The sequence below is a fragment of the Rana temporaria genome, chromosome 10 (assembly GCF_905171775.1).
Source record: "Rana temporaria chromosome 10, aRanTem1.1, whole genome shotgun sequence".
NCBI lineage: Eukaryota > Metazoa > Chordata > Amphibia > Anura > Ranidae > Rana > Rana temporaria.
In genome coordinates this window covers 116,666,498-116,692,937 of record NC_053498.1, presented here as the reverse complement: position 1 = coordinate 116,692,937, position 26,440 = coordinate 116,666,498, and the positions used below count along the sequence as shown (strand labels likewise).

Genomic DNA, 26,440 nt, shown 5'->3' with positions numbered 1-26,440 from the left:
CTCCTGGGACTTGTATTCCCATATAATTCTTCTTTTAACAGAGGCTGTCTCCTAGGGACTACATCTCTTATAGTTTAATGCAACTTCCAGCAGTCCTTCCCTGCTTCATGGGCCTGCTTTCTCTCCTCCCAGGCTGCACTGCAACCAGTCTCAGTGTCTCTCTATCCTGGGCAGTGGGTGGACTCTCTCTTGGCTATGGCTGCAAGAACAGCCTGTCATGGCCTCTGGCCAGCTCTCTCTGTCTTCTTTGAAGCAGCTCCATGCACTGGCATCTAAAGAGACGTGAGAGCTACAATGTGTGGGTGGCTGTAAGAGCTGTCACAACTTGGTCCATGTGGCTCTGGCACAGGAAGTGCTGTGGATCATGGCCATATTTATTTTTCACGTTCCATTAAACAATACTGCCTTTTCTTTCCTACATGTATCCCTTGTGTTTAATCTGCATGCAAAAAGGATGACTTAAAGTAGAACTATAGGCAAAACGTTTTATTTTTATTTTGGATAGAGCAAGGGAGGGTTAAAACCTCTGTCAGAACCCCGCCATCTGTGTCCCATTGCAGAGATTTTCCTTCACTTCCTGTCCCATAGCCCAACAGGAAGTGACTGGAAATTCCTGAAAATTAAGGAAATTCCTTGGGGACCCCCAGGTCACCAGAACTAGCGTACCCATTGGAAGCTTTCCCATCTATTACTTTTCTGGGGACAACCCAAATTTTGTGATTTTCCCTTACTTTCAGAACGAATAGAGAGGGTGAATCTCCTTAACGAGGGGTACAGACAACAGTGATAAAAACTGACACGTGTTCTAATCCCTCTGCACTCTATCCAAAACTGCCTTTAGTTATACTTTACTACAATGTAACAAGTTTAATGTGATTATGTTAACTGGTTAGTGGAATAAATGATCCTGTTGGCAGTCTTCTCATACAAAAGCTCCCTATAAACTTTTGGTATTATTAAGTCCTGTGCCTTTAGGCTGTTTATATCAGATGGGTTTTGCCTTCCTTCAGAAGACTATGGAGATGTTAAACCTGCTTGAAGCAAGACAAATGCAGGTCATAAAGAAGTCAACTGCAGGTCAAATACACCTGTCGCTGAATTCTGGACGATCTCAGAAGATCCTTGAACTGATGTCAAACTGGTGCCATCAACACAAGTCCAAAGCCTATTCACACAGGCAGGGCCGGACTTACCATTGGGCTTGACTGGGCTCAAGCCCATGGGTCCCGCCCAATAGGGGGCCCCGTGCTGATACGCGCAACTTCTACGTTCGCAGCAATCGCGGCAACCCCCTCCCGCAATTTTGCGGCAATCCCCTCCCGCAATTTCACGGCAATCCCCTCCCGCAATTTCGGCCCCCCCACGTTCAACAACTTGTGGATGGATGTAATTCTCGGCAGCCCCCAGCCCCCCCGCTCAACAACTTCGATGTTCCAGGGGGCCCCTTCACTGCAGCTGTGTAAGGTGCCCCAAAATTACTGAAGAAAATGGTAAGAAGTCCATCAAGCGGCTGCCCACCCCCCTTTAACAACTTTAATCGGTCGGCGCACTGCCCCCCGCTCTTACAACTTTGATAGGTCGGTTGGCGGATCGATGCCCCCCCTCAACTAAGCGCATGGGCCCCCACCACCCTAAGTCCTGCCCTGCACACAGGTCCTTCTCTACAAGTTTACACTAGACTTCTATGGACTCTTCACCCCGGGAATGTGGGCAAACAGGTTAATACAATGTACTTCATGCACCTCCAATCACCTTCAATATACCACGCTATATGCCAATTTACTATGATGTGACTTTATGTATCATATCATTCCTCTTTTTTTGTTTTTATTTTATATTTAATTTTTTTTTCTCTTTTAATTTTTTTTTATTCATTTATTTTTTTTCTCTCGTCCTCTCCTTTTCCGCTGTTGGCTAAAAGTGGTGTGTTAGATGGATAAAATAAGGGTTACTTCCCTAAATGTAAGAGGACTTAATATCCCCGAAAAACTGAAAATATTAATAAATGAACTAAAATCGCTCAAAACGGACATAGGATTTATTCAGGAAACACACTTTAAAGATGGGGTATATACATATCTTCAAAATAGGAATTTCCCTAATGTATACCAGGCCTCTAACCAGGAAGCCAAAAGCAAAGGGGTGGCAATTTTAATAGCAAATAGAATACCATGGTCCTTAGTCGAAAAATACGCGGATCCAGGAGGGAGATTCCTGTTTCTTAAAGGGACAATAGGGGGTGAGAAGGTAACATTAGCCACCATCTATGCACCGAATATACATCAAGATAGTTTCTTAGTAAAGGTGATCACTAAATTGATGAATTTTAAAGAGGGTAAATTGATCTGTGGTGGGGATTTGAATATACCTCTAAACCCAAAGGAAGATACCTCAGTAGGGGCGTCGTCGGTACCAAATGGAATTAGGAAACGAATCATACAAAAACTACATGAATTTCAGTTAGTAGATGGATGGCGTATGTTACACGCAGGAGAGAAAGACTATACATATTTTTCAACCCCACATCAAATATATTCAAGAATAGATCTCTTTTTGATCCCGCATCAATGGTTACATTTAATACAGGATATCTCAATTGGGAATATAACTTGGACAGATCATGCCCCGGTAACAATGGAAATAACTTGGGGAGAGGGAACTCAGACGTCAGAATGGAGATGGAAATTAAATGAGAGTCTACTACAGAATCCCCACATAATTGAAGATGTAAAAAAAGAAATAGTGTGGTACTTTCAGATAAATGATACTGAAGAAAATGATCCGGGTATAGTTTGGGAAGCCCATAAATCAGTGATCCGAGGGGTTCTAATTAAACATTCCTCTTTTTAGTGTAAGCCCTGGTTCACACTAGTGTGATTTGGGGGGGGGGGGAGAGAGATGGGGAGGCCCAGGCCGCCCACCACAGATACCTGCTTGTTTTAATCAAAGTTCTTATGGCCGGGCGAGTCTCAGCCACAGGCATCAACACAGCTCGACCAAATTTTGTCAAATTTTGCCAGACAGTTTCTGCTCTCGTACATAGGTAGCACTCTCTTTATAGTAGCCTGCCAGGAGGTTTTCGTAGGGAGCTCCATCCCCTTCCATATCAGCAAAATTTCTCTTCTGGTATAAAATAGAGCGAAGGTTAAAGTGGAGGTTCACCCTATAAAAAAATTCTAACACTACATCCAGCACCGTGCTGCATATAAAATGACACTGACCTTTATTTATTTTTTGCCGTAGATATCGTTTAGCCGTGGAATTCACCGCGGCTTCCGGGTAGGGAATCCCGCGGGAGTGGGCGTTCCTATTGTCATGCCAATTGATTGACATGCTAAACGACGGCGCACACAGCGCGTCACGACTTCCCGAAGGAAGCTCGGACCGGCGCCAAATAGAGCCGAGCCGACCCGAGCTTCTTTCAGGAAGTCGTGACGCGCTGTGTGCGCCGGCGTTTAGCATGTCAATCAATTGGCATGACAATAGGAACGCCCACTCCCGCGGGATTCCCTACCCGGAAGCCGTGGTGAATTCCACGGCTAAACGATATCTACGGCAAAAAAAAAATAAAAGTCAGTGTCATTTTATATGCAGCACGGTGCTGGATGTAGTGTTAGAAATTTGTTATAAGGTGAACCTCCACTTTAAGCATAACTTGATTTATCTATCCCTCTCTATGACTTATTTTGTGATTTCATTGTGACTTGCTTTGACTTCTGTTAAATTAAATTGCAAGCGGCAGTGAAATCAGAGGACCAAATCGCCCGGATCTGCGGTGACAGTTATGGCCAAAATATAATTTTGTTTCAATGTGAAAATTTGCTGTTTCTCCTTCTGGTCCAATACAACTAACTGTGCTGCTCAACTAGATATACCAGTAGTTCTCAACCTTTTAGTGCCGTGACCCCTTGATAAAATTTCCCAAGTTGCGGGGACCCTGAACAGTAAAATTATTTTCGTAGCGTGGGTTGTCAGCACCCAAGGCAAGACAAGTAATTTCCGCCCCTAACCCATGTAAATTTAGCGGTCCCGAGCCCCCCCCCCCCCACTCGTACAGTATTAAAACCTCATATGGTACATTTTAGGATGTACCATTCTATCTCTTTGTTCTCCTTTCTTTCCCTTTTATCTCTCGCTATCCACATTTCTTGTTTTTTCCCCATCTCTCTCTAGCCATCTTTTTTTTTTCTCTTATTCTTTTTCTCCCTTTTTCTTTCTTCCTCCCCTCCTTTTCCTCCCCCTTCCATGTAGTCTCTATTTTTATTCCTTTTCTTACTCCTGGGGGGGGGGGGGGGGGGATGAGTGGCAATGCTTGGAGGTTGTTCTGATCACCCTTAGGTGCTCTTGATCATGGTCATCTGCCCGAGAACTGTAGTGGGGACTTTTAATGGCAACTAGAATCACAGGTAGTGTTACCCACTGTCTCTGACTTTGTGGGTTCTCGTAGCAGTGACACCTATGCAGAAATCAGGAGATAGGGTCTCCTCTAGCCCCTCCCACCTCACAATCCTCACCAGTCAGTGGACCTCTAGTCTCTGCCCCCCAGCCATGCCATGAACTGAATGGGACGGCTGCAAAGAGGCTGAGTGGGCAGCCGTGGGCTCCAGGAACCGCCCAGCTGGGCAGACGCAAAAAGGCTGGGAGAAGGGTGCGGGCTTCAGGAACAGCCCAGGATTTGATGACCCCTGGCAAATCATCATTTGTCCCCTGAGGGGGTCCCGACCCCCAGGTTGAGAACCACTGAGATATACTATACAACTAATATTTAGCATAAAGTAATCAGACACTGAACACATTTATCATCACATTACATTCTATAATAGATCACTAATAACAACCAGTTTCAACTTAGTTCAAAGACAGAAACTGCGATGTCATTGAGAAACAGCCATTCCAAAAAGTGCGTAATATGCAGCTGTCACTCTGATGTACAACATAAGGAAATGTGGACAACCCATTCCTTCTATATTCTATTATACCACAGATTCTAAATGCAACTGAAGGTGTGTTGGTTTAGCCTTTATCTCTGAAACATAGAGCTACTGTAAAATGAAAGTCTGCAGCTGTCACCACTATGGACAAAGAAATGGACTGTAAACATTTAAAATTGTGTTCACAGTAAAAGCTTTCCTAAATATGCAAACGTATATTATATTCTGAAACCACTGACTTAGAGCCTGGCTTATTTATTTTTGTCTTCTTGCTGAATGTAAGGCCCTTCACAGTGTTGATGAGTCAATCCATTTTAAGGCTTCATTTCCACTGGCGTTTTTACAGCCACTTTTGTTAGCCTTTTTTACAGCTTAAAAAGCTGGAGCTCAAAAACGCCGCGGTAGCGTTTTTGAGCGTTTTTGAGCGTTTTTTAATGTCTGCCGTTTTTACAGCTCTATTGCTGGAGCCACAGAACGCCCTGGTCCCGCGTTTTTTTTACAGCTCAAAAACGCCTATGCCATTTGCAGCTCAAAAACGCCTATGTAGGCATGATGCCATAGAATAACATGGACAGGCGTTTTTAAGCTGTAAAAAACGCTCAGAAAAGTGGCTGTAAAAACGCCAGTGGAAATGAAGCCTAAAACCCGATGATGAATTAGCAAATTTTTGGATTCTTCTTAAAGAAGATCTAAACTGTATCTGAGAACCACAAACTGAAAAGGTGATTTGACTTATTTTTAATATCCAGAGAAAACTCACCTCTCCGTGTCTCCATGCTTTATTTTGTTGAGAAACCACATTGAAAAACATCCCGCTAGCATTTCTAGCCATGGCCATCCTAACCACTTCAATACCGGGCACCCCCCCCCCCTCCTGCCCAAGCCAATTTAATTTATGGCTTTCAGCGCTGCTGCTTTTTAAATGACAATTGTGCGGTCATGCTACACTGTACCCAAACAAATGTTTTATTATTTTGTTCCCACAAATAGAGCTTTCTTTTGGTGGTATTTGATCACCTCTGGGATTTTTTTTTTTCTGCTAAACAAATAAACAAAAAAATAATTTTGTTTTGGTTTATGTTACAGAACTTTGTAAATAAGTAAGTTTTCTCCTTCACTGATGGGCACTGATGAGGCAGTACTGACGGGCACTGATAAGGTGGCACTGATGGACACTGATGAGGTGGCACCAATGAAGTGACACCAATGAGGTGGCACTGATGAGGTGGCACTGATGGGCACTAATAGGTGGCACTGATAGGTGGTACTGATATGCAGCGCTGATGGAGACGATCGGCTCTCCTCTACTCGTGTCTGATACATGGCTTTTGCTGTTTACACCGTGATCAGCTGTGATTGGACACACATTGGACATTACACACTTCTGCACTTTAGCAACTTTTTGCGACACAGAGCCCCTGGAATTCATAAAAAATGGAGCAGACAGATTTTGCCAAAGTGTCTTTTGGGTGTTCTAGAAGTTCTAGACTTGTTCTTGAATTTGGTGCAATACTTTTACAACCATTGCATACATCTCTGGGGAGGTCTGGTGTTTTATATTTGTTGTTGGAGAAAATTTCTCAAGGTAACATCTTCAATGTAGGCTTGTCAAATGACAGTACGTGGTATAGGCTAGAGCAGGGGTGCCCAACCAGTCGCCGGGGGCCACATGTGGCCCGCGGAGCCCTCTGATGTGGCCCGCGACCTCCTGCTCTGGGATGGAAAAGAATACTGTTATTTAAGGTAATTGTATTACTAAAATCCAGTGGCGGCTGGTGCTCAAAATTTTTGGGGGGGCGCAAACGAAAAGAAAATCAAATGCAGCCACTGTGCCATCAATTGTCACCACTGTGCCATGCCATCAAACGCAGCCACTGTGTCATCTATTGTTACCACTGTGCCATGCCATCAAATGCAGTCACTGTGCCATGTCATCAAACGCAGCCACTGTGCCATCAATTCGCACCACTGTGCCATGCCATCAAATGCAGTCACTGTGCCATGCCATCAAACGCAGTCACTGTGCCATGCCATCAAACGCAGCCACTGTGCCATACCATCAAACGCAGCCACTGTACCATCAATTGTCGCCATTGTGCCAATTGTCGCCACTGTGCCCATTGTCGCCACTGTGCCCATTGATGTCACTGTGCCCTTTAATTGTCGCCACTGTGCCCATTCATGCCGCTGTGCCAATTGTCCCCACTGTTCCCATTGTCCCCACTGTGCCTATTGTCGCCACTGTGCCCATTGATGTCACTGTGCCCATTGATGTCACTGTGCCCTTCGTTGCCGCTGTGCCCTGTAAAATGCCTCTTCCCCCCCCCTTTACCTTTACTGGAGTTAGCCATCCACATCCCTCGATGTCTTCTCCCGCCCTTGATGACGCTTCAGCCAATCAGGTTAACGTTGGCCAGAACCGGTGAACCTGATTGGCTGAGACGCCTGTCAGTCTTATCCAAGGAATGCACCCCCGTATGTTCCCTGGATAAGCTTCCGGATGCTGAGGGCTGTACTCGGAAAGCCTATCAGAGCCGCTGGCTCTGATAGGCACTTCCGTACAGCCAACCAGCAGCCATTTTTCAGGTGGCCGGCGCTCATGTCCGGCCATCTGAATAGACCAGTGGCAGCGGCGACAATATCATTGATCCATGCAATAAAAATCACAGGGCCAGATCCACGTACCCTGGCCCATATTTCCATCCGGCGTAGCGTATGTCTGATACACTACACCGCCGTAACTTACAGCGTATTTTCTGTATCCTGAAAGAATTTGCGCCGTAAGTTACGGCGGCGTAGTGTAACTTTGGCGGCGTAAGTGCGCACAATTCAAATGGATGTGATGGGGGCGTGTTTTATGTAAATACGTCTTGACCCGACGTAAATGAATTTTTTTTGGAACGGCGCAAGCACCGTCCGTGGGGGTATCCCAGTGCGCATGCTCGAAATTAACCCGCAATAAGCCAATGCTTACGTCATTCTACGCAAAGCCCTATTCGCGAACGACTTACGCAAACAACGTAAAAAATTAAAAATTTGAGGCGGGAACGACGGCCATACTTAACATTGAGTACGCCTCATATAGCAGGGGTAACTATACGCCGAAAAAATCCTTACGGAAACTACGTAAAAAAAAGCGCCGGTCGGACGTACGTTTGTGGATTCGCGTATCTAGCTAATTTGCATACTCAACGCGGAATTCGACGGAAGCGCCACCTAGCGGCCAGCGTAAATATGCAACTTAGATCCGACGGCGTACTAAGACGTACGCCCGTCGGATCTAGCCCAGCTTCAGGCGTATCTTGTTTTGTGGATACAAAACAAAGATACGCCGGAGCAAACTAGAAGTTACGCGGCGTAACAATAGATACGCCAGCGTAACTTCTTTGAGGATCTGGCACACAGTGTATATACAGTGTATATATGAGCATATCTGTTCTGCAGTGGCTTTTTGTAAGACCCTGGGAGGGGTAAAACTAGATCCATTCAGCTGTGCTGCATGTACATATGCTGGCAAGGATCCTGCTTACAGGAAGAACAAGTAATGTGAGCAGAGAGGTGAAATGTTGTTTCTGTTCTTTTATTATCCAGTGACAGGATTTATCTGTATAGTTAAACTGCCGAAAAGAAAAAAATGGTTATTATTCTGGATGCACATTCTGGCCAGTCTATAAATCTTTCAGCCAGATGGACAGAAATGCAAATCTTTGGGTTGTATATCACCTGTGTAGTTGTAGCTGTTTTCTTAGATCTCACCTTTAACCACTTGAGAACCGCGCTGTAGACGAAAGACATCCACAGTGCGGCTCTCAACTGCCGGGTGGACGTCCCTGGACGTCCTTTTATTTGCATTCCCCGTGCGCCGCTGGGGGAGTGCAGCGGGGAAAAACTGTGCCTGGCGCATCACTGAGATGCCGATTCGCGTGCCTGGGGGCCGCGATGTCCGCCAGGTGCCCGCGATCGGCAGTGACAGCAAGGACGTGGAGCTCTGTGTGTACACACAGAGCTCCACGTCCTGTCAGGGAGAGAGGAGACCGATACTGTGTCCCTTGTACATAGGGACACAGTATCGGTCACCTCCCCCAGTAAGTCCCCTCCACACACAGTAAGAATCACACCCAGGGAATACATTTAACCCCTTCCTCGCCCCTTAGTGTTAACTCCATATTCACACCTGAGACCTTGTAACACTAACGAGTCATGTGACACTGGGGAGGGAAAATGCCTAATTGGCCCAATTTGGGGTGTACTCACTTTTGTTGCCAGTAGTTTAGACATTAATGGCTGTGTGTTGAGTTATTTTAAGGGGACCTCAAATTGACACTGTTATACAAGCTGTACACTCACTACTTTACATTGTAGCAAAGTGTAATTTCTTCAGTGTTGTCGCATGAAAAGATATAATAAAATATTTACAAAAATGGGAGGGGTGTACTCACTTTTGTGAGACTCTATATATAACAGATATAGCTTATGCCTTTCAGCCTTAAAGGGCCTTAGTCATAGCTGACCATCTAGCTGCTTGTGTTGTTGAAGTGGTTGCAAACCCTTTTTTACAACATTATGCTACAGGTAAACCTATAATAAGGCTTACCTGTAGCTATCCAGGATATCTCCTAAACCTGTACGTTTTATGAGATATCCCCTGTCCCCTGCATGTGCCAATGTCATTGGGGCAAACTGAAGCAATGGCACCTATGTGCCGTTGCTTCAGTTTGCATGCCATTACCGGGGGCTCCGTCCAATCACAGCGCCGGAGCCACGATACCCGTAAGTAACTCCAGGACAACATGTTGGCGGCCGGAGGGGGAGACGTGGACCACTGCGGGGGCTTCGATCTGAGGTAAGTAACACATAATGAGCTAGTATGCTATGCATACTAGCTTAGTATGCCTTTGTTTTGCAGATTTTTCTTTTTTTACAAGGGTTTACTTCTTCTTTAAACATTCTCAGATTCTCTGTTACAGAGACAGTTAATTCAGTTTCAGTCAGTTTGTAACGAAACATGCCTCGTACACACGATCGGAATTTCCGATGAAAAAAGTCAGACGGATTTTTTCCATCGGAAATTACAACCGGGTGTATGCCCATCTGAGTTTTTCCATCGGATATATTCCAAGGAATTCCATCAGAGTTTACATAGAGAACATGTTCTCTTTTCCTCCAATAAAATTCCTTCGGAATTCCGATTGTGTGTACAGGGCATTAGAAACACTTGCTGCGTGCCTACATTAGAGGATATGCAGAATGACACGTAAGTCACATTCTGTACAGTATATGCTCTCCATAAGTTGAAAGTTACTGAGATTTCAGTGTAAACATTGAAGATGGATTTATCTACAATGCCAATGTAAATAATGGCTTAAATCATTATTATTTTCTAGAAAATCACTTATAACCCCCAAACATTATATATATATATATATATATATATATGTATATATATATATATTTTTTTTTTTTTAAATTTAGCAGAGACCCTAGGGAATAAAATATCGATCGTTGCAATTTTTTTTGTCACACAGTATTTGCGCAGCGTTTTTTCAAATGTAATTGTTTATGGAAAAAAAACACTCTAAAGAATAAAGAAAAGCCACAATATATACCTCATTTTTTGTAATATGAAAAATTATGTTACGCCGAGTAAATGGATACCTAACATATCACACTTTAAAATTGCGCAAGCAAAAGATCAACATTTTGGGGGTTTTGTTTGATCTTTGCTTTAAAAAAAAAAATACAAAATTGTTTACCAGCATGATGTCACTCCAGTCCTCCAATGCCATAGAGGCAATCAGAGACAACCTAGTCTCTGATTGCCTCTTTGACCAGCCTGCCACACCGTTGGATCGTTTCTCTAGAGCGCCGGTGGAAATGGTAAGCCTGAGAAACTCTGGTGAGCGGCGGAATAGGGGCTTCCCCTCCCGTCGCTTCCGAACATGATCCAGTAGATAATGAGCCACTTGGATCGCTTTCATGAGAAAGCCATCCGCTGGCTGAAAAAAAAGATACCAGGGTTATGGCTGATATCAGCCATAACCTTTGTAAACCACTTGCAACGAAAAAAAAGTTTACTTCCGCCCTACACCGGAAATTACATCATGACGTCACTCCGGTTCCCCAAGGTCAACTTATATATGTATTGCGTGATTTTACTGCTGAAATATCGGTTTTGACTGTAATGATCATTTTATGCTTCAACCTAATGTAGTAAATGGTAAGATCCTTTTTCATCACTGTTTTACAGCAGCCATGGATATAGACTGTCTTCCATGAGGACAAAAGAGTGTAACTGCGTACGCATTATGTGCTATCAGAGCGACTGGCTCCAAAGCGTCAGGTCTCGGCGTCTCCTCCACACGTTCTCCCGCTGTCTCTGCTCGTGTAGTTGGACGTGATGATGTCAGAACGCTAGCTACGCCTACGCGTTTCGTCAGAGATTGACGTCTTCGGGGATTGGCAGCCAATCCCCGAAGACGTCAATCTCTGATGAAACGCGTAGGCGTGGCTAGCGTTCTGACATCATCACGTCCTACTACACGAGCAGAGACAGCGGGAGAACGTGTGGAGGAGACGCCGAGACCTGACGCTTTGCAGCCAGTCGCTCTGGTTTCTATATGCATGCTAACTCAGCCTAAATGTGAGTGTACACAGTTTTATATTTGCAATAAATGCTGCCAGTTGAAACGGTATTACGCTATGGGGAATTTTCTTGTATCTTTTTCCCTGTGAGCTGAGTTCTCGAGGCAGCAGTGCGGGACCCATTCAGGATTCCCTACCATCCAGTCTCAGTGGGAGACTTTAATAATTAACCTGAGTCCATTCCGATCGCTGTAGCGGTCATATATGGGGGTAAGCGGACTACATTACTTTAACACCCGGGTGTCTTCTTTCTGGTGGAGAGACTGTTCAGAATATATTCGGTGTCACACTCTGAATATTGCCTAACAGCACCTTACTGGACCATTACCTGTGGACTGTTTTCACTCAATCATACGTCACCATATAAATTTAATTTTTTTTTTTTTAAATAAATATTTTTTTGATTTATGTTTATTTTGACACAAATGTTTGTGAGATTCACTCTTGCACTTTTCTAAGATTTTTCAATTATATGTCACATATATTGGTTTATTTCTCATATATTATTTCCATACTATTGATCATATTTAATTGATTTTTTCTTAGTGTTATTAATTTATTACCCCCTATATTAACCTGCGCTTCCCGTGCAGGTTTTCAATTCACATTAAGTTTTATTGCGCTGTACCTTCCCCCTTTTTTTCACTCATCTTTAAATTTTGTATCTAAAATTTTTTGGTACTTGGCAGCACTAATTTTTATTTCCTGACAGACTCCATGGCAGCCTACGTGTGGGTTAACCCCGCCTCTCATACCTCATAGGACCCTACTCCCATAAAGCTTTGCTTCCTGGCCATAGACAGTGTTCCTTTTTTGTCCTCCTCCTAGGACCGAAATCATTTTTGACCTTCAGATTTTTTTAGTCTAAGTTCAGTCCTGGCGGTGTTTCTTGGGAGAATTTAATGGCTGGAGTCCAACAAGTCCCAGCTATTAGCTGGGCGAATTGCACACTACAGAAATAATTCCTGGTAGAAGCTTACTATTTAGCCATTGGCTAATAAGCTACTTGTGGTCAATCGTCCTGGCTATTAGCAGGAGACCTTCTTCCCCACAGATGGTGCCCAGGTGTTTTGTCTATGCTCCCACTCCCAGGCTGGACCGGATCGTCTTGGTAATGTATCAATTACAGTATCTTTTATGGCAGCTGTTTGTGTTTGTTGTTTGTCAGCGCCGTTTTTAAGCCTTACTTTCCGGGTCTATGGCTGCTGGAACGCATTGTGCGTTTCACTCTCTCCTCCTTCAGTCTCCTGCGTGTGCGAGTCTCCGGCTCGCGCGTGCGCAGTGGAGTCCATTTGCCGATTCGCGCAGGCGCACGCGGCAGTCAGGGCCACGCCAATCACAGCGCAGGTGCGCGGCGTACGCGGCGGGCGCGGTGACGTCATCGAGGGCGGCAGTTTTAAAAGGCTGTCTGCTACAGCTGATTCTGGGGATTTCTCCTAGGATCGCTGTTGCTCCCAGGCTCAATCCTTATTGGAGAAGGTAAGGTGCTTGGCTGCACTCTATTCTTATACACTGCACCGATTGTCTCCTATACCTTGTTGCCTGTGGCCTGCCCTCATTGTAATATTTTTTATTTCTTCTTTTGAAAATTGTTTTCAGTGGATATATCTTACCACTATGGATGTGTCACCGCCCCCCAGTGGCCAACCCTTACGCCGCAGGTAGGATGGAAAATTTTCTTTTCCTCTGCCTGTTTGTTTGGGTTTCTGTATCTTTTTTCTTATCGTATCTTTCTCCACCATCAGCCCTTCTAGGTCTGATCATCAGCCCTCAGTTCAGGAAGACATTGGCGTCGCTAGAGCACATCGTCATCATTCCAGGTCAAGCTCTAAACGTCCAAAGAGCAGGTCACCCTCCAGACATCATGGGGAGAAATATAGATCCACCTCTGACCGCCATTCCCACCGTCATTTGGGCAATTCTGGAAGAAGATCTTGCTGGGGGTGCAAGGCCCAGGTCCCGGAAGGGAAATCTCTTTGTGATCCCTGTTATTCTCGTGCGGCAAGAGAGAGAGTGGATGGAGACCAACAAGTTGAGGCTCTGGTCAGGAAGGTGGTCCAGAAATCCCTGAACAAACCTGTTTCCAGTGGTGACATTCTTTCTCCTGTAATTCCAGCCCCTGTCCTTATACAGGATGACTCTGAGGTTCCGGGTCCATCTCAGCGCAATCGCTCCTCAAGTTTGTCCTCCTCTAGCGAGGTAGAGAGTGTCGTCAATTCCACAGGATTTGATTTTTCTCTAGTCCAAAATCTGGTTAAGGCAGTTAAAACCGCTCTAAAATGGGAAGACCCGGTGGAATCTCCTAATAAACAGAGAAAATATTTCAAACACCTCAAGAAGGAGCGTCCCAGCTTTCCCATTTTGGGTGAACTTGGTGAAATGATCACTGATGAGTGGACTACCACTGAAAGGAAAAATTCATTGATCTCTAAAGTATCAAAGATGTATCCATTTAAACGTGAAGATGTGAAACACCTAGAATCAGCTCCTTTGGTGGACGCCGCTTTAATGAGACTGGTTAAACATGTTACCCTTCCTTTGGAAGACACAGTTTCCTTTAAAGATGCTTTGGACAGAAAGATTGATACAGATCTAAAACGCATATATGTCACAGCAGGTATGGCATGTAAGCCAGCTCTGGCCCTTGCGGCCCTCTCCAAGGCAATGGAAGCTTGGACGGATGAAGTGGATTCTACTCTATCCAATATGTCTGGTCTTCTGGTCAGAGACTTACCGGTTCATGAGTTAAGAATGGCTGCTGCCTTCCTGGGTGAGGCTTCCCTTGACATTATCCGCCTGGTGGCACGGGTCATGCTCTCGTCTGTTACAGCCAAACGTGCCCTATGGCTTCGTCCTTGGGTAGCCGATCCAGCCTCTAAACAGGCATGGTGTCGGATTCCCTTCCAGGGGTCCTCCCTGTTCGGGAACAAACTTGACAGCGCTATCTCCCGTGCCACAGGGGGCAAATCAGGGTTCCTTCCTCAGGATCGCCGTCCTTTCAACCAAAGGAAATTTTTTCCTAGGCAAGATCAAGATCGTGCCAGAGAGGCCCGTCGATACAAGCCTGGTAGGGAGTTCAGGAAAAATTGGAGAAGAAACCAGCCTTCGGGTCAAAAACCCACAAAAGGGGCAACCTCAGGTAGCCGGGACACCCCTAAGTCCTTTTGATATGGGGTCTGCCCGGACGGAGCAGGTTGGTGCTCGGCTTCTGCAATTCCGGCACGTCTGGGCAGCCTCAATAAAGGATTTTTGGACGGTCAAAACAGTGTCCTTAGGTCACTCCTGGACCTTTGTCAGCCCTCCTATACTTCAGTTTGTCCCCACAACTCTGCCCCATTCAGAAGAAAAGAGAAATATCCTTCTAACATACACAAACACTCTCCTGTCCCAGGGTGCCGCTATACAGGTGCCAGCAGCAGAAAGATTTCAGGGAATGTACTCTCCTCTATTCATGGTTTTGAAGAAGTCCGTCTCTTGGAGGCCAGTGATAGACCTGACGCATCTGAACACCTTTATCAAAAAGGAGAAATTCAAAACGGAGTCGTTACTCACAATTCGTCAGACCATTCTACCAGACGACTGGCTTGTGTCAATCGACTTGAAAGATGCCTATTTCCACGTGCCCATAGCAGCAGAATTTCAGAAATACCTTCGGTTTGCAGTGGACAGTGTTCACCTTCAGTTCACTTGTCTCCCGTTCGGGCTTACAACATCGCCGCGAGTGTTTTCAAAGCTCTTACTGGCTGTCGTGGCCTTGATCAGAATGAGAGGCATTCGTCGACACCACTATCTGGACGATCTGCTGTTACTTTCACAGAACAAGGAACAGTTATTGCTACATCGGGCCCAAGTCATTCTCACTCTAAACGAGTTCGGTTGGCTTTTGAACAGGGAGAAGAGTCACCTAGAACCCACACAGTCTCTAGTCTTCCTCGGTGCCCAGTTCAATACGGTTCAGAGTACCATCTCTCTACCCTTGGAAAAGATCCCAGTCGTCCGAGAAAGAGTCCGTCTAGCTCTGGAGTCCCCTTTCCTCAAAGCTTCACTCTGCCTCAAAATTATAGGCACCATGGTGTCAACAACCCCCATGGTGAGGTGGGCACAATGGAGAATGCGTCCTTTCCAGAAGGGTTTTCTCCAACAATGGGATCCGAGGTCCCAGGACCAATTAATCCGGATAACTCGGTCAATGCGGGACAGACTCCTCTGGTGGCTTCTGCGGAAAAATCTCCTCAATTGTCTCTCAATAGCCCCTGTCTCCTGGATCACAGTCACATCCGACGCCAGCAGCAGCGGCTGGGGTGCCCTTTGCCTAAAAGAAGTAGCCCAAGGGAAGTGGGATTTCCCATCTCGGAAGGTAGTATCCAATATCCTGGAACTCCGTGCAGCCTTCTGTGCCCTTCAAGCCTTCACCCATCTGGTAAAGGGGTCGTCAGTTCTTCTGAGGATGGACAATACGACAGCCGTGTCTTACATAAAGAGACAAGGAGGCACTCGCAGTCTGTCCCTTCTGAGGGAGGTGGATCCGATTATGTCGTGGGCTCAGACACACCTGACAGATCTATCAGCAGTTTATCTCCCCGGAACGCAGAATATACAAGCAGACTTCCTATCGAGAACCCTACTCGACAACAACGAATGGTCTCTCCACAGCGAAGTCTTCAGCTGGATCCTGTCACTAGGATTCATTCCAGAAGTAGACCTGTTTGCATCCCCGTGCAACTACAAACTGGAGAAATTTTACACAAGAAATCGCTGTCCCCAAGCATTTGGGGTGGACGCTCTGACAGATCAGTGGAAGTTCCACAGAACCTATGCCTTCCCCCCTGTTCCAGTCATTCTCCGATTCCTGTCGAGACTCAGGTGGGAGGAAGTCGAGGTGGTCGCAGTAGTTCCTTACTGGCCCAACAGACCATGGTTTCCACTGTTATTCCAGTTGAGCTTCCAGGATCCAGTCCAGCTCCCGATCAGAACAGATCTCTTGCTTCAGGGGTCGACTCCTCACCCTTGCCCATCACATCTACACCTGATGGCCTGGTTTTTGAAAGGGAAAGGCTGGAAGCGCTAGGTTGCCCAAGCCAAGCAATTTCTACATTACTAAATGCCAGAAAAGCAAGCACCAACAAAGTCTATCAGAGGATATGGTCTAAGTTCTCGGACTACACCTCCTCCATGAACAGTTCAGCTAAAGTCCCCAGAGTACAAGACGTTTTGGGTTTTCTCCAAACTGGGCTTGATCTACCTTTATCAGTCAGCTCCTTGAGGGTTCAAGTTTCAGCTATTTCTGCCTTCACAGGAATTTCATGGGCCAGACATACCCTTGTTCGTCAGTTCTTTAGAGGAGCTATGAGATTAAGGCCTTTAAGAAAACCGAGATTTTCTAAGTGGAATCTTCCATTAGTCTTGGACTTTTTTTCAGAAAACCAAGATTCAAATCATCTATCTATCAAAGATCTTTCCCTCAAGGTTGTCTTTCTTGTGGCTATAACATCCGCCAAAAGGGTCTCTGAAATAAGTTCTCTAGGTTCCAAAGAACCGTTCATCACCTTCTTTCCGGACCGTGTTGTGCTCATCCCGATGCTGGGCTCCAAGCCCAAGGTTACGTCAATCTTTCACGAGAACCAAGAAATCGTTCTTCCCACTTTCCATTCTTCTGAGGATTCTATTGTTCATCCTCTGGATGTCGGCAAAGTCCTAAAACAGTATTTGGAAGCCACAGCGTCCTTCCGTCAATCTGATCATTTGTTCGTGTCATTCCACGGGAAAAACAAAGGAATGCGTGCTTCCTCCAGAACCATCTCAGCATGGATCGTCCAAGCTATCCAAAAGGCTTATAAGGCAAAAGGGTTGGCTCCTCCTGAAGCGGTAACTGCTCATTCCACTAGGAGTGTCTCGACATCATGGGCGGCTGCCCGACATGTCTCTCCAGAAGTCATTTGCAAAGCGGCTTCCTGGTCTTCTTTGAATACGTTTATGACGCACTATTGCGTAGAACCGGCCTCCTTGTCGTCGGTTAATTTTGGTTTAAATATACTATCTGTTGACAATGTCAATTAAAGTTTTGTTTCTTTAACCAGCAACTGCCCACCCGGGTGTGTATGGCTAGTCATTTCCCACACGTAGGCTGCCATGGAGTCTGTCAGGAAAAAGGAAAATTTATATGAAATACTTACCGTAATTTTCCTTTCCTGATGGACTCCATGGCAGCAGGAGTTCCCTCCCTTTGCTGGAGTAGGCTATATTATGGAACACTGTCTATGGCCAGGAAGCAAAGCTTTATGGGAGTAGGGTCCTATGAGGTATGAGAGGCGGGATTAACCCACACGTAGGCTGCCATGGAGTCCATCAGGAAAGGAAAATTACGGTAAGTATTTCATATACATTTTCCTTTTTTAAACGTTTATTCTGCGCAGTGTTTTTTTCTACTAGAAAAAGTTTTTGCATTATGTGCTATATCAAATATGTATATAATACATGCACAAGCAAGTACATACTATCATAGAAAGTGCAGTTTTCCGGGACTGAACCACTCTTCTTCGCCCATCCCACCAGCTGCACACTTACCTCAAAATGGCAGCCATAGCCTGCCCATGCTGCAGCTGTGTTTACAGCATTTCTCTCTCAGTGCCTTACAGTAAGCGGGCACAGAGTTGTAGATGGTCATCTTCCAAGCATCTCCATTGGTCTTGCCCACTCACTGAAAGCGCACTTAGGCCTCGTACACATGATAGGTTAAACAGAGGACAACGGTCTGATGGACCGTTTTCATCGGTCCAAACCGATCATGTGTGGGCCCCATAGGTTATTTAACCATCAGTTAAAAAAAAGCCAACTTGCTTTAAATTGAACCGATGGATTCCTAACCGATAGGTCAAAAACGATCGTTAGTAGGCACAACCATCGGTTAAAAATCCATGCATGCTCAGAATCAAGTCGACGCATGCTTGGAAGCATTGAACTTTCATCACGTCGTCGTGTTTTACGTCACCGTGTTCTGACACGATCGGTTTTTTAACCGATGGTGTGTGGGCGCGATGGACCATCAGTCAGCTTCATCGGTTAACCTATGACAACGGTCCATCAGACCGTTCTCATCGGATGGACTGATCATGTGTACGCGGCATCACACTATAAAACAGATGGATAGGTGTGGTAAAGCAACTCACTGTATACCTTAATAAATGATATATTTACTATTACCCCTTAATGTAATATATCTAAATTCTCATCCCATACAGGAATGACATGTCAAGCCAAGACCTCCTACACAGAAGATGAAATTTTATGGGGTCACCGCTTTGAGCCTTGCATGACTCTGGAGAAAGGAGCATTCCGCGTTGACTACTCTCATTTTAACAAGACATTTGATGTCCAGACACCCTGGGCAAGCGCGAATGAGATGCAAGATATCAAAGAGAGTGAACAGAATGACAGATCGACTCTCAGCCTCTTTTGGGACAATAATATGTTTCAGACAGTTCCTGAGGACCCAAATGCAGAAATGGAGAGCACATCTCAGAATAACCAAGACAGGGTGGACTTTCCCCGCTTTCCTGAAAGCACTCGAGATGTTGAAAGTAATGACCTTGATGTGTGATAGAATACTCTTTGTCTTTAGTTGCCAATGTGTAATGATTTACAGCAGGGAGAAAGAAAACACTTAAAACATGTTTTCAACCTATAAAACTAACATGTTCTTCAAGTCAAATGTAATTCACAGTAATTACTGTTCTGTACTGTAATTCAATTTATAATTACGATCGCATCCAAGTGTCTTTTGCTACAATATCGATATGCAAATGCTTTATATTACATGAATGAATACGTTTTCATTTTTAATTCCACCTAATTTATGCCAGAATTTAAATCCATATCTACTTTATATCCCACTCAACATCAATTCCTTTATTCATGCCTTTTCACATTTCTTCTGCCATTTTTGTTTCTTACACTATCTGTGTTCTTACATTACACTAAACTTTATTTATTTGTGGCAATAAAACAATTTACAGGGTCAATGGAGTGACGCAATCATTATCCATGGCTGTCATTCTGATCCAATGGCTTTATACGTTTTTAGGTTGGCGACAGGAGCGGCTGGTCCATAAGGGGCACCCCTAGTTTGCATGCGGGGTGCCGGACTCATTGCTTGCTATGAGTTTTTTTTTTGTTGCAAGCACATGATTAGAGCCCGAGGCTCTAGTTGGCTTGAAAAGGGTTGGGCTCGGGGCACAGAGCACTGCGCCTCAAACCCACCCACTTGGGACACTAGCGAACCAATATTCGCTATTGGTTTCTGGCTTATCCTCCCAGCCAATTGGGGCAGGAGGCAGATCTGAAGAAGACTGGGTTGGCTGGGAGGAGAAACTGGGGTAGAGTGGTCAGTGTGGACCTGGGGACCGGCCCCCCCAAAAAGTTTAGCACCAGCCGCCAGTGGTCAGCAACTACCAACAAGTACATTGTTGACTTCAATCTGACTTTTGTGATCTGCGTGTTTGTTTTAGCTGAATCTTTGAGAGCATATTTAGAAAGAGGGCAGTCAATATGCAGCCACTTTATTTCTTTCAGTACAGGTTTCCTTTAACCACTTGCTTACTGGGCACATATACCCCCCTACTGCCCAGGTGAAATTTCAGCTTCCGGCACTGCGTCGCTTTAACTAACAATTGCGCGGTCGTGCGACGTGGCTCCCAAACAAAAATGACGTCCTTTTTTCCCCACAAATAGAGCTTTCTTTTGGTGGTATTTGATCGCCTGTGCGGTTTTTATTTTTTGCGCTATAAACAAAAAAGAGCGACAATTTTGAAAAAAATACAATATTTTTTACTTGTTGCTATAATAAATATCCCAATTTAAAAAAAAAACACATTTTTTTTCTCAGTTTAGGCCGATACGTATTCTTCTACATATTTTTGGTAAAAAAAAAAAAATCGCAATAAGCGACTGGTTTGCGCAAAAGTTATAGCGCCTACAAAATAGGGGACAGAATTATTATTTTTTATTATTAATTTTTTTTACTAGAAATGGCGGCAATCTTTATTGGGATTGCGACGTTATGGCGGACACATCGGACACTTTTGACACATTTTTGGCGCCATTCACATTTATACTGCGATCAGTGCTATAAATATGCACTAATTACTGTATAAATGTGACTGGCATTGAAGGGGTTAACTCTAGGGGGTGAGGAAGGGGTTAAATGTATCCCTGCATTGTGTTCTAACTGTAGGTGGAGGGGGGGTGAATGGGGGGGGGGGGTGACCGATCTATGTCCCTATGTACAAGGAACACAGATCGGTCTCCTCTCTAGAGACAGGACGCTGTCTCTGTGTAAAACGGTAAAATGGCAATGAGAGATGATCTCATTGGCCGCACAGATCGCATCGAAACGGCCACTCTGATTCGCGGCGATCTGTAATTGGCTGTGTCCATGGGACACGGCCAACACAGAGTTTCCCCGCTGCGTGCTCTCTGGAGCGCACGCGGGGAACGCGCAAAGGGGCGGACGTCAATTGACGTCCAGTTGGATTTTGGGATCCGTGCTGTAGCAGTCATTTGACTATAGCGCGGGTCCCAAACGGTTAAAGCAAACAGCTAAATGCAAAAATGAAATGTATATAAGCTAGGATTTTTACATGTCAAAGGATTTGTATTTCTCTCCATCCATTCCTGAAATGTATGCAGTTCTGCCACACACACACACAAACAGCCTTGTCTAGCAGGACGTGAGATCTGATTTTATTCTGCCACAGCTTGGTATCACTTATGCCGCTTACACACGATCGGAAATTCCGACGAGAAAAACTTGGATTTTTTTTCTGACGGAATATTGGCTCAAACTTGTGTTGCATACACACGAATCTTGTCGGAAATTCCGATCGTCAAGAACGCAGTGATGTACAAGACGTACGAAGAGCCGAGATCAATAAACTTCAATAGGCAGTTTGGCTCTTGATTCTGAGCATGTGTGTTTTTTTGCGCGTCGCAATTGCATACAGGTGAGCGGATTTTCCGTCGGAAAAATAGCTTTCAAACTTTTGATGCCGGAAATTCCGACAGCAAAAGTCTGATGGAGCATACACACGGTCAGAATTTCTGACCAAAAGCTCACATCGGACTTTTCTTGTCAGAATTTCCGATCGTGTGTACGTGGCATTACAGTTCTTGTCCCTCCCACAGTCTGTCACTGGACAGTGAAAGGAGAAGCAGCACACTAATGAGCCCATCGCTATGCCACTGCATGGATCAGCATTTAAAATAATAAATTATGTATTCATAAACACAAAACTGAATACATTTTTTTTTTTATCTATCTGGATTTTATCTTTCTGGAGTTCAACTATAAAGCAGTAGTAAAGCCCGCTTTGTGATTATTACCTACAGGTAAGCTTATAAGGCTTACCTGTAGGTAAAACGAACGTGCACCGTTTAGGACACATTTACACTAAATGCAGCCAGTGACATCACTGGGCATACTGTGTCGGACCTTCAGAACTTTGTGCCAGAACCGCAGCTTAGGCCTCTCACAGCGCTGGAACCTGTGAACCCGGAAGAAAGACCGTGGGAAGATGTCAGCCCTCTCAGCGGTGACAGTGAGCCGCTGGAGAGCTTTGTTCTAATGACATTATTTCATAATGTGCTAGTATGCAATGCATATTAGCACATTATGCCATTGTCTTACAGTTTTTTTTAACTCTGCTGCAGTTTACTACCACTTTAAGGAGCAACTTTCACCTTGCAGAGCTTACCTAGGTGGGTGAGGCCACTAACTGCCTGAGTAATCTCTGATTATGGTAAGCCCGAGCACATGGGGAACTCACATACTTCTCATACCAGGAAGCTTCACTTTGTTATAGCATAAAAGCAAGAGCTTAAACTGAATGGGATAGTGGCAAAGGAGTGTTGATCGATGTATATAAATGACTTGTGAATTGGGGGTATTCTGTCTAGAGCAAGGCCTTCATTTCCCATAATCTAACAATAATGTTTACCTGGAAGTAAGCAGCTCTATGTTTTAGTATGAGAAAAAAATTAATTGCCAACGATGGAAGGTATTGCTGTATTTTTAATATTTCACAATGTTATTATTTTCCAGCACTGTCCAGTGCTAGGGCATATCTTGTATTTCTTATACGGTGGGCAGGACCCTAGTTTTAAATGGTAGGGTCAGAGGTATGTATGCTGTATTCTGCAGAGGTGTTTACTATGTTCATACCCCTAGTTAAAGGGGTTTTCCACCCATTTTGTAAGTTTATTAAAAGTCAGCAGCTACAAAAAGTGTAGCTGCTGGCTTTTAATAAACCGACACTTACCTGCTCCACGGCTCCAGCGACGTGCCGGACGGGGCTCCGCTCCTCGCCCCCCCTCGCCGGCCGGCGTCTTCATGCTCAGTGTGGGCACCCGGCCGTGACAGCTTTCGGCTTCACGGCCGGGCACCCACTGCGCATGCGCGAGCGGCGCGGCCCGGCGCCGTCTGATTGGACAGGCGATCGCCGAGGACCTGTGACGTGTCCTGGGCGATCGCCTACAGCAGCCCCTTCCTGTAGGTGATTAAGCTTAATCGCCTAGGCGATTAGGCTTAATCGTCTACCCGGAAGGAGGAAGTGGGACAGGAAGTCCCACTCCTCCTGAAGCCCCCACTCCCCCCCAAAAAAATTACATGCCAAATGTGGCATGTAAGGGGGAGAGGAGTGGGTTAAGAGGAAGTTCCAAATTTGGGTGGAACTCCTCTTTAAGGATGAGCTCTGGCATGTTCGCACACTCCACGTGCAGAGCCCGCCAGGAAGTCGGCACTGTACTGCGCTAATCACAGGCAGTGAGACATTTCCCGATATCTGCAGCCACGCATCGGGAGAATGTCTTACTGCCTGTGATTTGCGCAGCGCAGTGCCGACTTCCTAGCAGGCTCTGCACGTGGATTTTGCAAACACGCCGGAGCTCATCCTCTCTGTCTATATACTCAGGACAGATAAATTCAGGAGTTCTGATGCTTACCATGAATAGGTGGAAATCCCCAGCACTCAAGGAAATTTAAGAACACAAAATGGACAGCTAAACAATGTTTAAATATTGTAAATAAAAAATTATCTATAAATCCTGAGAATAATTTATTTTATTGGAAGGAATTCTGGAAAAAGTATTAAACGTCATTATACTAGATATGTTAACTTAAAAAAATGGTGCAGCACCACTTCTCTTGGGGTAGTGTGAAATGACCCCCTATGTAACAAGGCAAGCTAACATTTCAGTTGCAAGGTCTGGTCCTTGGTGTACGGTGAGGCAGAAAATAGGTTGGCTGCCAGGTATTTTAATCTTTTTACATTTTATTGCTTGGTTTAACCTCTTCCATACAGGGCTTTTATACACACCTCCATACCGGGCCTATTCTGGCACTTCTCTCCTACATGTACAAATCATCATTTTTTTGCTAGAAAATTACGCAGAACCCCCAAACATTATATATGTTTTTTTAGCAGACACCATAGGGAATAAAACGACGGTCATTGAAACCTTTTATTCTGCACGGTATTTGCGCAATAATTTTTCAAACGCCTTTTTTTTTGGAAAAAAATTGTTTCATGAATTCAAAAAATAACAAAACAGTAAAGTTAGCCCAATTTTTTTGTAAAATATGAAAGATTATGTTACACCGAGTAAATAGATACCTAACATGTCACGCTTTAAAATTGCGCACACTCGTGGAATGGCGCCAAACTTCGTTACTTAAAAATCTCCATAGGCAAAGCTTTGAAAAATTTTAGAGGTTACCAGTTTAGATTTACAGAGGAGATCTAGTGCTAGAATTGTTGCTGGCACTCTAGCGCACGCGGCGATACCTCACATATGTGGTTTAAACGGCGTTTACATATGTCGGCGGGACTTGCGTGTGCGTTCGCTTCTGCGCGCAAGCTACTGGGGACAGGGGCGTTAAAAAAACATTTTTATTTCTTTTTTTTTTTTTTACATATTTATTTCTTTTTTTACACTTTTTTTTTTTTTTTTATTATCACTTTTATTCCTATTACAAGGAATGTAAACATCCCTTGTAATAGGAATGTGTGTGACAGGTACTCTTTATGGAGAGATGCAGGGTCAATAAGACCTCACATCTCTCCTCCAGGCCTGAAAGCATGAGATCGTGAAAAAAAATTCACAGATCTCATGTTTACCGTTGCTTAGCAGCCGCAATCGCGGCTTTGTTTACTTACGGGGACCCGGGCGTGACGTCATCACATCGCGCCCGGGTCCTCCGACGGTCATAGAGATGACTGGTGACCATCTGGTCACCAGTCATCTCTATGCTTCCTGCGAGCGCCGGACGATTCGTTCTCCGGGCCCCCGATGGCACGGGAGAGCCCGGAGAAGCACCGGATGGCAGCGGGAGGGGGGGATGTCCCCTCCCGCCGCCTGTAAGAACGATCTAGCGGCGGAACCGCCGCTATGATCATTCTTACGTTGTGCAGAATCGCCGGCACAAGAGAAGGATATCTGAATGATGCCTCTAGCTGCAGGCATCATTCAGATATCCCCCCCACAAAGCCCAGGACGTCATATGACGTCCACTCTGAACGGCAGAGGTTCTTTGTGGACGTCATTTTACTATGGGCCGGTAGGGAAGTGGTTAAGGATGCAGGATACCCAAGAATTGTACAAATATGCATACCATGGTGAAGCCGCACTGCCACGTCAAGGCCCCTCTGCAAAGTGTGGTCCCTAAGTCTACTCTAATGTAATTTCCAAATTGATACATTTATGGCAATAAATTGATTTAGCAGCTAAACTAATGCAAAAATGTTGATAAAACAGAGGTTTTTGTTGCATATATTTGCAAAAATATGTGAAGTTAGACAGAACTCCCACAGCAGAGCGTGTAGATCTACTTTATGGCTTGCACTTGATCACAGAGACACATCGCATAATCTATTCTGATTCTTGGGTGCTCGTAGTGATACAACGGATGGTGTTTATAAAGTTTGGAAAGTCACTAGCACTTGAATATTTTTACCATTTATTGTGAGAGTAAAGTCATATTATTCCAGTCAACATATTATTGCTGGTTTGCACACAACTAGTGCCAAATGACAAAAAAACAAACAAAAAAAACTAGCCTCCGCCTTCCCCATATAGCCAGTCTAACACACGCCTAAAAAAATACCAGCTTCCAACCTCCCCTTTAAGTGATCCAACACACATCTGAATAAAATACTGGCCTCTGATCTCCCCATATAGCCAGTCCAACACACGCCTAAAAAAATACCCAACACTCCAGGAGACCCCCCAGGATGTCCTTGGTGTCAGGCTGGTCACATGCCTTGCACCTCTTACTGTTAGGTCACCTGTTGCCAGATGACAGATGCACCCAGTTGGAGTCAGGAGTGCACCACAAGGTAGTGAACCCTATGGCAGACTGCTGCGGATGGAACACAGAGTGGATATGGAAGGCTGGTCCACTGGAGCACAAACAGGGATCCCACAGGAAGCTTGAGCCCAAGATTCCCCAAGGTGCGGAGTCTAAGATTCAGCAGGTATTCACCAGAGCCTCTAGTGGTGAGGATGGCCTTAGCTGCAACTGAATCCAGGTCGTGGCCCCCCAGAGTCCCCCAGCTCACGCTCCGTAGGGAATAGAGGAGAGAGGGGAAGCAGCCACTCAGGATACAAGAGATAGTGAGGGGTAAGCCAAGGTCAGGGTAACAAGCAGACAAGGATAAACAAAAGACAGGCCAAAGGTCAGGGTCACAAGCAAACAGGAATAGTCAGGGACAAGCCAAGATCGGTACACACAGAGATAAACGTAGCACACAGCAAGCAGGTACACAATGCTTAACAAACAACATTGATCAGCAAGGAAGACCTGCAGTGCACTGGTT

At 45.0% G+C, this 26,440-nt stretch overlaps 1 protein-coding gene across 1 annotated transcript in view; it reads left to right on the top strand.

The window, feature by feature from the left end:
- LOC120915478 (G protein-activated inward rectifier potassium channel 4-like) overlaps window positions 1–19,591 on the top strand; it is a 66,130-nt gene extending 46,539 nt beyond the window's left edge. The window contains exon 4 of the mRNA XM_040326025.1: window positions 18,812–19,591. Coding sequence (XP_040181959.1) covers window positions 18,812–19,170 — 359 coding nt within the window. The 3' untranslated portion in view covers window positions 19,171–19,591. The remainder of the gene's footprint in view (window positions 1–18,811) is intronic.
- The last annotated feature ends 6,849 nt before the right edge of the window (window positions 19,592–26,440 follow it).